This window comes from Mytilus edulis, unplaced genomic scaffold (genome assembly GCF_963676685.1).
Source record: "Mytilus edulis unplaced genomic scaffold, xbMytEdul2.2 SCAFFOLD_119, whole genome shotgun sequence".
Lineage (NCBI taxonomy): Eukaryota > Metazoa > Mollusca > Bivalvia > Mytilida > Mytilidae > Mytilus > Mytilus edulis.
Window position 1 is genome coordinate 54,306 of NW_027269228.1, and position 18,111 is coordinate 72,416.

Here is an 18,111-nt window from a genome sequence, read left to right on the forward strand (position 1 = left end):
GGCATACCGTGTGTTCGTTCGCTAATTCTATTGGCTGTATTCGGCACATCGTGTGCTCTAATTTATAGCTTCGATATAGGCAACTAAAAGTCATGCTTACTGTAACAACATTTACTATTTCAAAGTAGTTAAAAACAGTATCACAAGAAAAGTTATTGAAACATTGATACATTCTGTTATAATCTTAGCATATGTATGTGAAGTTTGCAGCCGGTTCGTTATTCGATATTCAAAGTTAGTTGAAAATCATAAATATTAAGATGTTCGATAACATTAAAATTATGATACTCATAGTTAACAGGAGTGAAAAGATATATATAGAAAATCAAATACAAACCCTTATGTAAATCACACATTTGTCTTTATAAAAAAATATAGATTTTTATCAATAAAACGACATCAAAATATACTTATATATATAATATTTCTAGAAACATTAAAACACGAACTAGTTTATCGCTATTTGTCTGCCATTACTGTAGGGTCCATTAAAAAATTGACGTCATTGTAGAAAATATCTGACGCTGCAATGGAGAGACGTCAATATATAGCCAAATTTTTACATTTTTGAAAATTCAAAAGATTAATCCCTGGACAGTGAAAACGTATTTGGTCCAATAAAAGTGGCCACAGTATGTTTACCGAAATCAAATATTCAAAGTCACAATAGCAAGGCATGATAAAACGGAAATACACAAGATACAAGATACAAGATACAAGATATTTTATTGTGCCAATCACGGCGCCCATTACTAAGCAGAATAATCATTGTAATTACAAAACAAAGTATACAATACAACATAATATTTGAACTAAATAAATAACAAATAATTGGTTATTAATTATTAGTATGATTGTTATGCATGAGGTGTCAGACCACCAATTACTCCCTCCAATTTAAAAGTAGCCCTTTCCTCGATCTTGATATCTATATCACTAACGGAAAGCTGAATACTAAAATTTATGATAAAAGAGATGATTTTTTTTCATTTCCTATCGTTAATTATCCATTTTTAGATGGTGACGTTCCCTTGTCACTATCTTACGGTGTTTATGTATCTCAACTTGTACGATTCGCTCGTGTATGTAACAATGTTTTAGATTTTAACGAGAGAAATTTATGTATTACTGAAAAATTATTACACCAGGGTTTTCGATATCATAAACTAGTCAAAACATTTACTAAATTTTATCATCGGTATAAGGACATCATTCGTAAATATAGCTCAACATGCAGACTTCTTATACGTTCAGGTATTTCACATCCAATTTTTTATGGAAATATTCTTTATAAAGCACAAAGGTGTCAGTATTCACCTCAAAAACTAACAAAACCTTTGAATAGACTTATTAAGAAGGGATATAGTTACGATACTGTTGTCAGGTCATTAAAGATTGCATATTTTGGCGTTAATATTGATTCACTTATAGGGTCTTTGCATCGGAACTAAACACATTTATTCAAAAACCAGTTGTTGGCATGACACGGGTTATGTTCTTCTCATATATGTTATGATGGTATGATACTAAACCCCTAACGGGAAGGATTGTGCCTGATGTTCATATGATGAAATCATAATCTTTCAGTCAGTTTAATTGAAGTCTGGAGCTGGCAAGTCAGTTAACTGCTAGTAGTCTGTTGTTATTTATGTAATATTGTCATTTTGTTTATTTTCTTTGGTTACATCTTCTGACATCAGACTCAGACTTCTCTTGAACTGAATTTTAATTTGCGTATTGTTATGCGTTTACTTTTCTACATTGGCTAGAGGTATAGGGAGAGGGTTGATATCTCACTAACATGTTTAACCCCGCCGCATTTTTGCGCCTGTCCCAAGTCAGGAGCCTCTGGCCTTTGTTAGTCTTGTATTATTTTAATTTTAGTTTCATGTGTACAATTTGGAAATTAGTATGGCGTTCATTATCACTGAACTAGTATATATTTGTTTAGGGGCCAGTTGAAGAACGCCTCCGGGTGCGGGAATTTTTCGCAACATTGAAGACCTGTTGGTGACCTTCTGCTGTTGTTTTTTTTCTATGGTCGGGTTGTTGTCTCTTTGGCACATTCCCAATTTCCATTCTCAATTTTACTATTCTGACACAAAAAAGTGCTTTTGATGTCATTGTTAACTTAAACTAACCGAACAATTTGCAGAAATGAAAAATTTTGTGAAAGAGAAATATGTTTAGACCATTTTGTGTCAAAATTTACTTGTCTATGAGTTTGCATTAAAAATTCGGGATAAATGCGCTCCATAGTATACTAATTAAAGAAAACCCGGCGTTATTTTGGTAGTACCTGTGTTCCGAAGGTCAGATTTTTCTTATAAGACTTTAAAGGTAAGAAAATTGGCATGTAGAAAGATGATACATGTACGGTGCAGGATATACTTATATTTCTTTTGGGGAATATAATATTCATACATATGTTAATTTGTTAACGTACTGAATCCCATTTATGATCTCTGTGGTTCATCTCATAGAGACATCACATTGGAATTTAATATGATAGAAAAACATGGTAGCACCTAAATTCTTAGGAGGTCCAAAAATGGAGGTAAGAGTAGTTTAGAATTTTAGTATAAATTCAGGGCATATAAATGTTGAAAATAGGCCACACAGCCCTATATTTTGACCTTTGAATAAAATAGTAGTGCATATAAACTTTCCGTTCTGGGATATAATTTTTCACGAAACTTTATAGTAAAAGTGTCACAGTTATAGCCGCAAAGGGAGTTCCTATGGGAAATTGCATAGACTATATTTACAGAATTGCAACCTTTACAGCAGCCTCTATGATAGTTTCTGTTATTTCGGCTGAAATTGTTCAACGTTTTAAGAGTTTATTACGGAATTCATTTTATTTTTCTTTCTTCGAATAAGATGTTACGATCGGCGTTTTCCATTTGCGCAGATGTTTTCCTTCACTTGCGCCGATTATTTCTTTCATTTGCGCCGATTGTTTTACAGTTAAATAACAAGTGATTTTTTTTATCACTATAAATCTCTTCCACTAGCCAGTTATACATATGTTATTAATTATCGATTAAAACATGCATATAATTGATGCCGCCTGCCCACAATGGGAAGGTTGAAGTAGGATTTCGAGCAGAACAAGTCAATTTTAAGGTTAAAAGCACTATGTTTACATCAACTAAAATAACTGAGTAAAGCAATAAAATATCAAATGATATAAAAATCTATTTGCACCCTTCAAAATTTCAAACGACAATAAAACCTCTTTACGCCATGAAAAAACGTATAACACTAAAATGCAAAAAGGAGCATAAGGAACTTGAAAATATTAAATTGGCGCAAACTTTTTAGAAGGTTTAAAAGATCAACCACTTGACAGTGAAAACGTATTTGGTCTAATAAAAGTGGCCACAGTATGTTTATCGATATCAAATATTCAAAGTCACAATATCAAGTACTAACTGAATGATAAAACGTAAATATTAAATGACTGAATAATAGCCAACGATAAATCTTACGCGGCTATGGATCATATAATTATGACACAGTACACTACAAAATATAATACTAGTATATAACAAGTCTAAAACAGTACAACATCACCAAAAAATAATAATAAAATGAAAAAAATGTTAAATATTCCAAAAAATAGATATCCTTCATCGGTAGTATGATTATGATGTAATATGTATCATATATCAATCTATTCTGATTATTAACTATTACAATCTTGAAATTTATACAATAAAACACTTTTTCAACAGTTTTTCAACTGATTTTCATAGTTCGTTATTATGTTGTACTGTTACACCACTGTTCCAGGAAAGGGAAGGGTTGGGATCCCGCTAACACGTTAAAGCCCGCTTCATTCTGTATGTGCGTGCCTGTCCCAAAGTCAGGAGCCTGTAATTCAGTGGTTGTCGTTTGTTGATGTGTTACATATTTGTTTTCCGTTCATTTTTTTGTACATAAATTAGGCCGTTAGTTTTCTCGTTTTAAATGTTTTTGATTTGTCTTTTCGGTGCCTTTTATAGCTGACTATGTGGTATGGGCTTTGCTCATTATTGAAGGCCATACGGTGACTTATAGTTTCTAATTTCTGTATCATTAGGTCTCATTTGCGAGCTGTTGCAAAATGATGCATGAATTTATAATTAGTTAAAACAATATTTATTCAGATAAATCAACATTAAATATATATGTACTTATAAATACGTTATATAAGTAATGTTTATAAATAATTCGATTTTCATTACTCTCAGTAGTCATTATTTAAGATTAACAAACTGTAGACAGTTGTCTCATTGGCAATCACACCACATCTTTTTTATAATTACTGGCCGAACATCATAGAGACGCTAGTACAATTTTTTTTATTTTATAAACATGGTGTAGGTTATAAAGCTATTAACAACAGAGACTACGAAGATATGCTTCACTTAAAAACAGTATTGTGCGATATGAACTGGTACAACTTTAAAATTTCAAAGGTGACGACAGTTAAGATGTTACAACAACTGCTTAGAAAACAGTCCCAATAAATAGCACTGACTGATCTAAGCTGGTATAATATTTCAAATTTGACACAGTAGAATAATCAAAACAGAGGCTCCGTATTTAAACATCGCAAATAAATAGCAGTTTCATAATGATAAAACATATAATAACAATTGTTTTCCCAAATGAATAGAACCCTTTCATTTCAACTGGTATAATTCAAAAATTCCTTAAAACTGTAAGAGTCCACTACGTCTACGGAAGACTGAGTTACTGGAAACAAGTGATGGTAGGAAAAATGAGTGACTCATTCTATGTTTTTTTCATTTATGCCCTCTGTGAAAACTGTCCTAACCTTTCTTATCCAAAATCATTCCGGAGCAAGTCTGTCGGCCTTTGACCAACCCTCGTTGTGGTCTATGATTGTGATGGTAAGGTTTTTGAGATCAGCTTTGGCGTGTCAAGGTGATCTCAAATGACGACTTAGGGGGAGGTCGGGCTTGCTGGGTAGTCACTTCGATGATAATTCATGCGTTTGTTGAATGTCTGTTCTAATAAAACGTAAATATATATACTTGTAATATCAATTGCATCTTTTCTTTTGATGTCTTAATGAAATAATTTGCTGGCCGCCATATCCCACGTGAAGCTCGAAAAACAGTTATACCCCGGTATTATATTTGAATGTCCTGATTTCAACATTAATTACTTTATATTTTTTTTCTATACGCTCCATATATCCTGTATATAGGTAATTAATCAAATTGGAGGATCAACCGAGACATTCCCTTCAAGTCTAATACAGATAAATACAAACTATCAAAACATACATTACCATTTTTCGAATCGGATTTACAATACTTGACTAGGTTCCCAATTTCAGATTGTAATCTGTAGTTATGATACTGCAACACAATAATTACAGTAACGAACAATAGTAATGGAACAAAATAATTGCGATTTAACATTTTGCTGATCACTTGCTGCTCAGAAATAATATATTTGTAATTTAATTGATTATTTGCGAGCTGTTGCAAAATGATGTATGAATTTATAATTAGTTAAAACAATATTTTTTCAGATAAATCAACATTAAATATATATTGAAGACCTGTTGGTGACCTTCTGCTGTTGTTTTTTTTTTGGTCGGGTTGTTGTCTCTTTGACACATTCCCCATTTCCATTCTCAATTTTATGTACTTATAAATACGTTATATATAAGTAATGTTTATAAATAATTCGATTTTCATTACTCTCAGTAGTCATTATTTGAGATTTTCCAAGGATTTGTTCTTAGCAGGAGGTTTAATTACATCAGTTCCAATACAAAGATACTTGTCTTGTTAATTGGTGACCACATTATACAATTATCATATTGACTATTCCCAGCTGGAACTTAATTAACATATGGGACAACATATTTAGAGCTGCTGTTCATTGTGAGTCAAGTGTTGATCATCTCAACGATATTGATTTTCTCGCTTGAGCCGGTACGAAAAAAGGCAATCGAATAGAGATGACCAAGGATAATCTGTTTATCGCTACTTACCTATGACGACGTTGCCAATTTCATGTCAATTTCATTGACAACGCCACGTTCCCCTGAGTTTTTAGCGATAATTTTTTATATCACTCGACTCCGCTAAGAAAGGAAATGATCAGTCATCCAAATCAAAGGGAAATTTTGTAAAATAGCGATAAATTTAAGTATTATATATGTTTCATTCAGTTTTATATGTTTTCATGGAATTGTACAAGTGATGTCCGGAAACGCCTTTTTGTTTTACGCTCTCTAGATTTTAACATGACGTTAACGTAAGACGTTTTTTTGTTCATGAGCTAGTCCCAACCCAAAACAAAAGTTAAAAGACGAGGTCCATATCGTAACATGGTGGAGAGACCCTAAAAAGTTCTAAACAGGATATTTACAAAATTTATTAGGTCTATATGTGCAAGTTTTAAACAATTATTTTCTGAAAATGTGACTTCCTTGCACTTTGCATGTAAAACCTGTACACGAGTACTGGCCATGTGGTTGATCGGTCAATGTGGATAAATAATGAGAGCATTTTGACCAGTGACTTTAGTCTTACGAGAAGAAATATTTATTTTACAACACAATCTTTCAACATATACAAATACATTTATTTTTCACATCTATTATTGTCTATATTTGCCATTTATACATAAATCAGTCTTGCCCGTGTGAGTAAACTAGTGCAAAATTTAGACCAGAGACTTCATCAAGCGCCTATATTGCGCACAACAACTATGTATTGTTTAATAGCCAAATATTTAGCTAACATTATTGACAGGTCATCACATCCTGAAAATAGAATATTTTGGTGCTGGAAAAGTGGTGCGGACACTAAAACAAAGTTCACTAGGCTTAAAGATAGTGTTGGATAATCGGTTGAAAATACCAACCGATTATCTATTACAATCGGTTGACAGCAACCAACCGACTGTCGGTTATAATCGCATCATAATACATGTGCCTTGCCTTTTTTAAAATGAAATCATGCATTTAGTCTCATTGTACATGTCTAATGTGTATATTCCATATCACTGTAGAGTTTATACATTCATATTTAATCTTTTATTTCCTTTTCATATATTCTTGTGTACTTAATTATAATTCTGGTACCTTTGATAACTATTTATTTAGCAGTTAAAACAATTAATTAATAAGAATCAAGATTCATATTGAACATATTTTATCTCATAAGTTACAACATTAATTACCAACAGTGACACTAACATTTCTTAAATTCAATACAATTTCAATATAATGTAGTATTCGTTGGTATTAAGCCAGACCCTGCCGGAAGTGCACGATCCCATGATGCCTCTCTCTCTCTCTCTTTCCGGTAACCATAATTGAATACAAGGCTTACAGAAACCAAAGAGACAATCGCCTGATAATCAGACACTGAGAACCAATCAGCTTCTTGGGTAAGTGTCAATATTTACTCGGGATCACAACATTGGCGTTGCGAGTACTTATTTGCATGGTGCATTGCAATTAAGAGCTCATTTTGTAATTTGAGGCGACGTTCGCTTCGACAGTGTTTCCCGCGGAAAAGGATTCGGGGGAAACCTTTGCCGATCGTTTTTTTGTTGTGTAATACTCTGGTAGAGAATATTACATAACATTTCAGGGGTTTTGCAGCGCGGTAGAACCCCTGATTTTTGCGAAGTATTGAGAATTTGTTGTTTTTTCGTATTTTCAAGACGACTTGGATCACGTGACCCAGAAGGGACAGGGTACCAGTCGTGTTGTTATTCTTTTGTGTACCGCTGATAACTGCAGACCAGAAGGACGGGTTACCAGTTGTATTATTGTTTTGTTCACTTCCGCTACTAACTGCAGACCAGAAGGACGGGTTACTCGAAGCAGAAGTATATGTTATTGAATAAAAATAAAATAAAAAACATCTGTAGCATTAAAAGTGTCGGTTGTTGTTGTTTATTGTTCACATAAATAAACTTTGTTGAATATCAGTGTTAGTTATTTACAGTTACAATGTCAATTGTAAACATAAATACTTGTAGCTTTCAAGAGTTACTCCAGCTCCCAGGTATAGGAATTAAAACTGGGGAGCAAATAATGGACATAAGGGAGGGCAAGGGCTTTGTGACTGAGTCAGACCTAGCCAGAATTTCCCATCTACGAGTGACAAATATTCCTCTCTATTTTATCTTTTAATGATAAGAAGCTTCTGTCCAAGTTTGGTAAAAATCCAGGATAGTTTATGAATCTAATAAATGTTTTAAAAACTTCAACTGCAGACTGTGTGTAATGTTAACTGGCAGAAAAATTAAGTCCATTTATAAGTAAAATACGGTAAAAATGGATTTTATTTTTACAAAATTTACTTCTGGATACTATCTTATGATCATAAACAAGCTTCTGTCCAAGTTTGGTACAAATCCAGGATAGTTTAAGAAAGTTATTAAAATTTCAAAAACTTTAACCACAGAGTGAATATTTGTGGACGCCGCCGACGACGGCGCCGACGGAATGTAGGATCGCTATGTCTCGCTTTTTCGACAAATCACTTGACAAAAAAGTATAACAATGATAATGATATTAAGCACATTTTACATATGTCAGGCGGTACCTTTGTTATTCAAGTATACTTTCTGATATACAAAGAGCTAATACTGCATCCGGAAAAACATCAAAATGTCTTGCATCCTGTAATATGTTTCGCCAACGTGACGAAAACCTTTTGCACAATAGAATCTAATTCAAATTAAAATAAACGAATTTTCCATTATGAAAATAACAAATTTATTTTCATATTTATTAAACAAACAAAAAAAAAAACCAATTAATTGACATTTGGTTTGGTAAATGTTTATTGATTAAATATTTATTTGACATGTCTCAATGAGTATTTGTGGGAATCTAGGGGTATTTGTGGAAATTTAGGGGTATTTATTGAAATCAAATTTTATGTTGATCAATCCACATTCTGATTGTAGTATTTTTGTTCTGTTGTCAAACCGATTATGTTAATCATCACATGCATACCGCAAAAATCCAGCCTCTTTTAGAGAACGGTAAATCTGTAGAAGGTCCACATAGTTTCTTGTGGCAGCATTAAAAATATGGTACTCTATATTTAGTTGTCGAATTCTTGATGCAAGATTATCACTCAGAATATTTCGAAGGACTTCCCATTCATACGACTCGATGTCTATTTTTAAGATATCCAAATGTCTCTGAAAGAGATTGAAACATTATGTTTTAGTTGAAACAAGATTAAAGACGTATGGCGCTCGCTTTAGTTATTCATTTAAAAAAATGTCAATTAGTAAGAAACTGAACTTTTACTCCTTCAAACAACGTTGACTTAAGATTCATTTGGCTATTCTATTTATCTCCCTTACTACACAACAATGAAAATACCTTAATTAAGTAGTAACAAGTGCAAGTGTGAGATACTGCTCACTGATAATACCCCCGCCCAAATATTTCGGTAAACAGTAAGGGACGACATCAAAAGATCGATGTAGGATAAAAAACTTAAATCGAATAGTTTGGGGGTGGGGTGGGGGAGGGGGGGGTCAACATTGCTGCAAGTTTTGTTAATCTGAAATCGATTTTACATATATCCATATAGGTAAATCAATTTTTCCCAAAGAAGGTTAAGAAGGGGGGTAGGGGGGGTCAGCGAAAAAACTATGTGAATTAAGTTTTTTTTATCCTACATTGAAAAAATGTGTGACGAAAATTGTCAACTTGGCTATCATGTGTAAAATGACACAAGTGTTCGGTTAACACGAAGTTGTTGAGTGATGTATCTGAAAACGCTTCACACGTTATAACTGACTCATATAAACCCTTAAACCAAATTTCAGAAATCCTTATGATGTAATGAAAATTTTCAACTTGGCTATCATATGTTAAATGATACAAGTGTTTGGTAAACAGAAAGTTGTTGAGTGATGAATCTCAAAACGCATCACACGATATAGCTGACTTATATAAACCCTGAAACCAAATTTCAGAAATCTTTCTGGTGTAGTTCCTGCCAAAGATGTGACGAAAATGTTCATGGGACGGACGGACGGACGGACGGACAGACGGACGGACTGACGGATGGATGAACTGACGGACAGACAGAAAAAGCAGGGGTATAATAAAATTTATTTTATACGGTGAGTGACTCTAGTGATCCTATTACTTACTGTATGAAGCGAGAAATCGCGTCACAAGAAAACTTTACAGTTTTTAAGCATCTGCTGAACCATGTTAATGTGGACAAAGAATTTGGACAGACGGAAACTACAGAACAACAGTCACGTGTAAAAGCTATGATTTTTCCAGGTCTTCTAACTTGTGAAATTTTATTTTTTTGTATGCCGAATCGGATAAGTACATCTTTGCTCTTTGTTTCACAGCCTATGACGTTTGGCACAGACGATACAAAAAAGACGATAATACAATGAACGGATAAAACAAAGAACAAAACAAAAACACTTCATTTGGAGGACATGTTTTTCAACAGACTGTCGGACTTCCAATGGGAACCAATTGTGCCCTTCTTCTTGCCGACTTGTTTCTTTATTATTATGAGGCTGACCTCATACAGGAACTTCTTAAGAAAAAAGATAAAAAGTTAGCTATATTCTTTAACTTTACTTTCCGCAATATAGATGATGTTCTCTCACTAAATAATTCAAAATTTGGTGACTATTTTGAACAAATCTATCCCATCGAACTAGAGATAAGGATACTACAGATACAGTTAAGTCTGCCTCATATCTTGACTTACATCTAGAAATTGACAATGAGGGTCGATTGAAAACAAAACTTTACGACAAAAGAGATGATTTCAGGTCCCCAATTGTGAACTTTCCATTTCTTTAACATTCCAGCTGCGCCTTCATTCGGAGTATATATCTCCCAATTGATACGATATTCCCGGGTTTGTGTTTCTTATGATTTCCTTGATAGAGGGTTGCTGCTCACAAGGAAGCTATTAAAACAAGAATTCCAAATGGTGAAGTTGAAATCATCCCTTCGTAAATTTTACGGACGCCATCACGAATTGGTTGACCATTATGGAATAACCGTTTCACAGATGATATCGGATATGTTCCCAAGGGAGCTACCATTTGATTTTTAGGGGGGGGCTAGGATGAAAAATTTTGTCCTGCATTTTTTTTTTTAGTTGTAATCTCTGTCCTGCCTTTTGATTTTTCACTCTATTCGGTCCTGCCTTTTTTTTATTAGTTTATTCTGACTTTTTTTACCTAAATTGTCATCCTGCCTTTTTTTTTTGCAAAGTGTCTCATCCTGCCTTTTTTGTTTACTCAAAACTCCTGTCCTGCCTATTTTTTTCAAATTTTATCCTAGCCCCTCCCCCCCCCCCCATAAAAATCAAATGGTAGCTCCCTAATGTCGTTACTATAATCCTCTTCCCTTTTTCACGAATGTGACCTTCCCAATTAGACCATTTACCGGATTTGTAATAACATAAGCAACACGACGTGTGCCACATGTGGAGCAGGATCTGCTTACCCGTCCGGAGCACTTGAGATCACCCAGGTTTTTTGGTGGGGTTCGTGTTGCTTAGTCTTTAGTTTTCTATGTTGTGTCTTGTGCACTATTATTTGTCTGTTTGTCTTTTTCTTTTTTAGCCATGGCGTTGTCAGTTTATTTTTGATATATGAGTTTGACTGTTCCTTTGGTATCTTTCGCCCCTCTTTCACAGATAACGAAAGATTGAGAAACGGGCGCTCCAGTAGCATCCAATTTGTCAACACTTATTTTCATGATACTTAGTAATTAGAAATTTAAAAATCTGCATGCTATGAATATAATACGAAAAACCATAAAAAGCTACATTTTGGTAATTTTTTTAAAATATCTAAGCTTCTTTTATTCTAGTTACTGCAAGACTGTGAGTATTTTTTATGCAATAATTTGTAATATCGACTCAATGTCTGTCAGGAAAACATAGCATACAGGAGATACGTGTACCAGTGAGTCTTTTGACTTTTATATCCAGGCCTAACATAGACCAACAGTCTATAAACACAACCATGCTCATAGGTAATTAGTATAATAATCTAAGTAGTTAAATATTTACAGAGGATGTTAGTATTCATAAAAGCTAAGCATTACGTGTTTTTTTTATTTAAATTTTAGACCGAGATGTCATAGTCAAAACAACAATTGTCTTTGTGGGGAGGATGTTTTAAATTCCAACAAAATTCAAATTAATCAAATCACTATACGCAAGGTGAGTCCAACACCTACAAGTCATATAAAAAAGGGGGTTTCAACCATATGTCCCCATGCAATAGAATTAGTTGTAAAAAGAAGGAGGTTCCAATCCCCGGAACACCCTTGGATCCACCACTGATAAGAATGAATTTAATTATAATGGTTAGATTGTCCAGTTGTATGCAAGGAGATTTAAAAAAAATAAAACAAGTAGCTAAAGAACATTCAGATAGAAAACTTAAATTATTATAAACTTTTCTTAGTTTTAACCTTGAAATATTTTACAACTAACATCCTCATGGCCTAACGATTCCATTATCTGACGCAGTGTTCGTACTTACATCCTCATGACCTAACGATTCCATTATCTGACGCAGTGTTCGTACTTACATCCTCATGGCCTAACGATTCCATTATCTGACGCAGTGTTCGTACTTACATCCTCATGACCTAACGATTCCATTATCTGACGCAGTGTTCGTACTTACATCCTCATGACCTAACGATTCCATTATCTGACGCAGTGTTCGTACTTACATCCTCCTGACCTAACGATTCCATTATCTGACACAGTGTTCGTACTTACATCCTCATGACCTAACGATTCCATTATCTGACGCAGTGTTCGTACTTACATCCTCCTGACCTAACGATTCCATTATCTGACGCAGTGTTCGTACTTACATCCTCATGACCTAACGATTCCATTATCTGACGCAGTGTTTGTACTTACATCCTCATGACCTAACGATTCCATTATCTGACGCAGTGTTCGTACTTACATCCTCATGACCTAACGATTCCATTATCTGACGCAGTGTTCGTACTTACATCCTCATGACCTAACGATTCCATTATCTGACGCAGTGTTCGTACTTACATCCTCATGACCTAACGATTCCATTATCTGACGCAGTGTTCGTACTTACATCCTCCTGACCTAACGATTCCATTATCTGACACAGTGTTCGTACTTACATCCTCATGACCTAACGATTCCATTATCTGACGCAGTGTTCGTACTTACATCCTCCTGACCTAACGATTCCATTATCTGACGCAGTGTTCGTACTTACATCCTCATGACCTAACGATTCCATTATCTGACGCAGTGTTTGTACTTACATCCTCATGACCTAACGATTCCATTATCTGACGCAGTGTTCGTACTTACATCCTCATGACCTAACGATTCCATTATCTGACGCAGTGTTCGTACTTACATCCTCATGACCTAACGATTCCATTATCTGACGCAGTGTTCGTACTTTCCACATCTTCTTTGGATGTTTTTTCGTATATTGATCCATTCTTGGAATAACAGCATCATTAGATTTCCCTCCTATACCAATTGGATAAAAATGAACTCCTGATTTTCGAATATGTTTTTCTGTATTTCCCATGCTGCAATAGAAAAATCAACGGTATGCGTATCTATTTTCTCTTTTGAATTTTCACATTCCTAAGGAGAACGCCATTAGATTTGAAATACTCTACCGTCATAAGTAGGGAATAACGTAAGGGACTAAGAAAGCAAACTGATTATAACTTGTTCTTCGTACAAACAATTGACTGGGAATAACGTATGGGACTAAGAATGCAAACTGATTTTAACTTGTTCTTCGTATAAACAATTGACTGGGAATAACGTAAGGGACTATGAAAGCAAACTGATTATAACATGTTCTTCGTACAAACAATTGACTGGGAATAACGTAAGGGACTAAGAAAGCAAACTGATTATAACATGGTCTTCGTACAAACAATTGACTGGGAAAACGTAAGGGACTAAGAAAGCAAACTGATTATAACATGGTCTTCGTACAAACAATTGACTGGGAATAACATAAGGGACTAAGAAAGCAAACTGATTTTAACTTGTTCTTCGTATAAACAATTGACTGGGAATAACGTAAGGGACTAAGAAAGCAAACTGATTATAACATGGTCTTCGTACAAACAATTGACTGGAAAAACGTAAGGGACTAAGAAAGCAAATTGATTATAACATGGTCTTCGTACAAACAATTGACTGGGAATAACATAAGGGACTAAGAAAGCAAACTGATTTTAACTTGTTCTTCGTATAAACAATTGACTGGGAATAACGTAAGGGACTAAGAAAGCAAACTGATTATAACATGGTCTTCGTACAAACAATTGACAGGGAAAACGTAAGGGACTAAGAAAGCAAACTGATTATAACTTGTTCTTCGTACAAACAATTGACTGAGAATAACGTAAGGGACTAAGAAAGCAAACTGATTATAAAATGTTCTTTGAACAAACAATTACCTGGGAATAACGTAAGGGACTAAGAAAGCAAACTGATTATAACATGTTCTTCGTGCAAACAATTGACTGGGAATAACGTAAGGGACTAAGAAAGCAAACTGATTATAACTTGTTCTTCGTATAAACAATTGACTGGAATAACGTAAGGGACTAAGAAAGCAAACTGAATATAACTTGTTCTTCGTACAAACAATTGACTGGGAATAACGTAAGGGACTATGAAAGCAAACTGATTATAACATGGTCTTCGTACAAACAATTGCCTGGGAATAACGTAAGGGACTAAGAAAGCAAACTGATTATAACTTGTTCTTCGTACAAACAATTGACAGAAATAATGAAAGGGACTAAGAAAGCAAACAGATTATAACTTGTTCTTCGTACAAACAATTGACTGAGAATAACGTAAGGGACTAAGAAAGCAAACAGATTATAACTTGTTCTTCGTACAAACAATTGACTGGGAATAACGTAAGGGACTATGAAAGCAAACTGATTATAACATGGTCTTCGTACAAACAATTGACAGGGAAAACGTTAGGGACTAAGAAAGCAAACTGATTATAAAATGTTCTTTGAACAAACAATTGCCTGGGAATAACGTAAGGGACTAAGAAAGCAAACTGATTATAACATGTTCTTCGTGCAAACAATTGACTGGGAATAACGTAAGGGACAAAGAATACAAACTGATTTTAACTTGTTCTTCGTATAAACAATTGACTGGAATAACGTAAGGGACTAAGAAAGCAAACTGATTATAACTTGTTCTTCGTATAAACAATTGACTGGGAATAACGTAAGGGACTAAGAAAGCAAACTGATTATAACTTGTTCTTCGTATAAACATAACGTAAGGGACTAAGAAAGCAAACTGATTATAACTTGTTCTTCGTATAAACATAACGTTAGGGACTAAGAAAGCAAACTGATTATAACTTGTTCTTCGTACAAACAATTGACAGGAATAATGTAAGGGACTAAGAAAGCAAACAGATTATAACTTGTTCTTCGTACAAACAATTTACTGGGAATAACGTAAGGGACTAAGAAAGCAAACTGATTATAAAATGTTCTTTGAACAAACAATTGACAGGAATAATGTAAGGGACTTAGAAAGCAAACAGATTATAACTTGTTCTTCGTACAAACAAATGACTGGAATAACGTAAGGGACTAAGAAAGCAAACTGATTATAACTTGTTCTTCGTATAAACAATTGACTGGGAATAACGTAAGGGACTAAGAAAGCAAACTGATTTAACATTTTCTTCGTATAAACAATTGACTGAGAATAACATAAGGGACTAAGAAAGCAAACTGATTTTAACTTGTTCTTCGTATAAACAATTGACTGGAATAACGTAAGGGACTAAGAAATCAAACTGATTATAACTTGTCCTTCGTATAAACAATTGACTGGGAATAACGTAAGGGACTTAGAAAGCAAACTGATTATAACTTGTTCTTCGTACAAACAAATGACTGGAATAACGTAAGGGACTAAGAAAGCAAACTGATTATAACTTGTTCTTCGTATAAACAATTGACTGGGAATAACGTAAGGGACTAAGAAAGCAAACTGATTTAACATTTTCTTCGTATAAACAATTGACTGAGAATAACATAAGGGACTAAGAAAGCAAACTGATTATAACTTGTCCTTCGTATAAACAATTGACTGGGAATAACGTAAGGGACTTAGAAAGCAAACTGATTATAACTTGTTCTTCGTACAAACAAATGACTGGAATAACGTAAGGGACTAAGAAAGCAAACTGATTATAACTTGTTCTTCGTATAAACAATTGACTGGGAATAACGTAAGGGACTAAGAAAGCAAACTGATTTAACATTTTCTTCGTATAAACAATTGACTGAGAATAACATAAGGGACTAAGAAAGCAAACTGATTTTAACTTGTTCTTTGAACAAACAATTACCTAAGAATAACGTAAGGGACTAAGAAAGCAAACTGATTATAACATGTTCTTCGTGCAAACAATTGACTGGGAATAACGTAAGGGACTAAGAAATCAAACTGATTATAACTTGTTCTTCGTATAAACAATTGACTGGAATAACGTAAGGGACTAAGAAAGCAAACTGATTATAACTTGTTCTTCGTGCAAACAATTGACTGGGAATAACGTAAGGGACTAAGAAAGCAAACTGATTATAACTTGTTCTTCGTATAAACAATTGACTGGAATAACGTAAGGGACTAAGAAAGCAAACTGATTATAACTTGTTCTTCGTACAAACAATTGACTGGGAATAACGTAAGGGACTATGAAAGCAAACTGATTATAACATGGTCTTCGTACAAACAATTGCCTGGGAATAACGTAAGGGACTAAGAAAGCAAACTGATTATAACTTGTTCTTCGTACAAACAATTGACAGAAATAATGTAAGGGACTAAGAAAGCAAACAGATTATAACTTGTTCTTCGTACAAACAATTGACTGAGAATAACGCAAGGGACTAAGAAAGCAAACAGATTATAACTTGTTCTTCGTACAAACAATTGACTGGGAATAACGTAAGGGACTATGAAAGCAAACTGATTATAACATGGTCTTCGTACAAACAATTGACAGGGAAAACGTTAGGGACTAAGAAAGCAAACTGATTATAAAATGTTCTTTGAACAAACAATTGCCTGGGAATAACGTAAGGGACTAAGAAAGCAAACTGATTATAACATGTTCTTCGTGCAAACAATTGACTGGGAATAACGTAAGGGACAAAGAATACAAACTGCTTTTAACTTGTTCTTCGTATAAACAATTGACTGGAATAACGTAAGGGACTAAGAAAGCAAACTGATTATAACTTGTTCTTCGTATAAACAATTGACTGGGAATAACGTAAGGGACTAAGAAAGCAAACTGATTATAACTTGTTCTTCGTATAAACATAACGTAAGGGACTAAGAAAGCAAACTGATAATAACTTGTTCTTCGTATAAACATAACGTTAGGGACTAAGAAAGCAAACTGATTATAACTTGTTCTTCGTACAAACAATTGACAGGAATAATGTAAGGGACTAAGAAAGCAAACAGATTATAACTTGTTCTTCGTACAAACAATTGACTGGGAATAACGTAAGGGACTAAGAAAGCAAACTGATTATAAAATGTTCTTTGAACAAACAATTGACAGGAATAATGTAAGGGACTAAGAAAGCAAACAGATTATAACTTGTTCTTCGTACAAACAAATGACTGGAATAACGTAAGGGACTAAGAAAGCAAACTGATTATAACTTGTTCTTCGTATAAACAATTGACTGGGAATAACGTAAGGGACTAAGAAAGCAAACTGATTTAACATTTTCTTCGTATAAACAATTGACTGAGAATAACATAAGGGACTAAGAAAGCAAACTGATTTTAACTTGTTCTTCGTATAAACAATTGACTGGAATAACGTAAGGGACTAAGAAATCAAACTGATTATAACTTGTCCTTCGTATAAACAATTGACTGGGAATAACGTAAGGGACTTAGAAAGCAAACTGATTATAACTTGTTCTTCGTACAAACAAATGACTGGAATAACGTAAGGGACTAAGAAAGCAAACTGATTATA

At 34.0% G+C, this 18,111-nt stretch overlaps 2 protein-coding genes across 3 annotated transcripts in view; both read right to left on the reverse strand.

The window, feature by feature from the left end:
• The window catches only part of LOC139509698 (uncharacterized), a 46,296-nt gene extending 40,816 nt beyond the window's left edge, over nt 1–5,480 (reverse strand). Inside the window, exon 1 of the mRNA XM_071296241.1 lies at nt 5,309–5,480. Within this exon, the coding sequence (XP_071152342.1) occupies nt 5,309–5,441 (133 nt within the window). The 5' untranslated portion in view covers nt 5,442–5,480. The remainder of the gene's footprint in view (nt 1–5,308) is intronic.
• A 3,340-nt stretch (nt 5,481–8,820) lies between these two features.
• Nucleotides 8,821–18,111, reverse strand: part of LOC139509700 (probable methyltransferase-like protein 24) — a 30,613-nt gene continuing 21,322 nt past the window's right edge. The window contains exons 4-6 of one of the 2 annotated variants that reach the window (XM_071296242.1): nt 13,452–13,621; nt 12,608–12,618; nt 8,821–9,204 (exon numbers count right to left, since the gene is read on the reverse strand). In XM_071296242.1, coding sequence (XP_071152343.1) covers nt 8,995–9,204; nt 12,608–12,618; nt 13,452–13,621 — 391 coding nt within the window. In that variant the 3' untranslated portion in view covers nt 8,821–8,994. Of the gene's footprint in view, nt 9,205–12,607; nt 12,619–13,440; nt 13,622–18,111 lie in introns of both variants that reach the window. The other variant, XM_071296243.1, reaches the window with a different exon arrangement.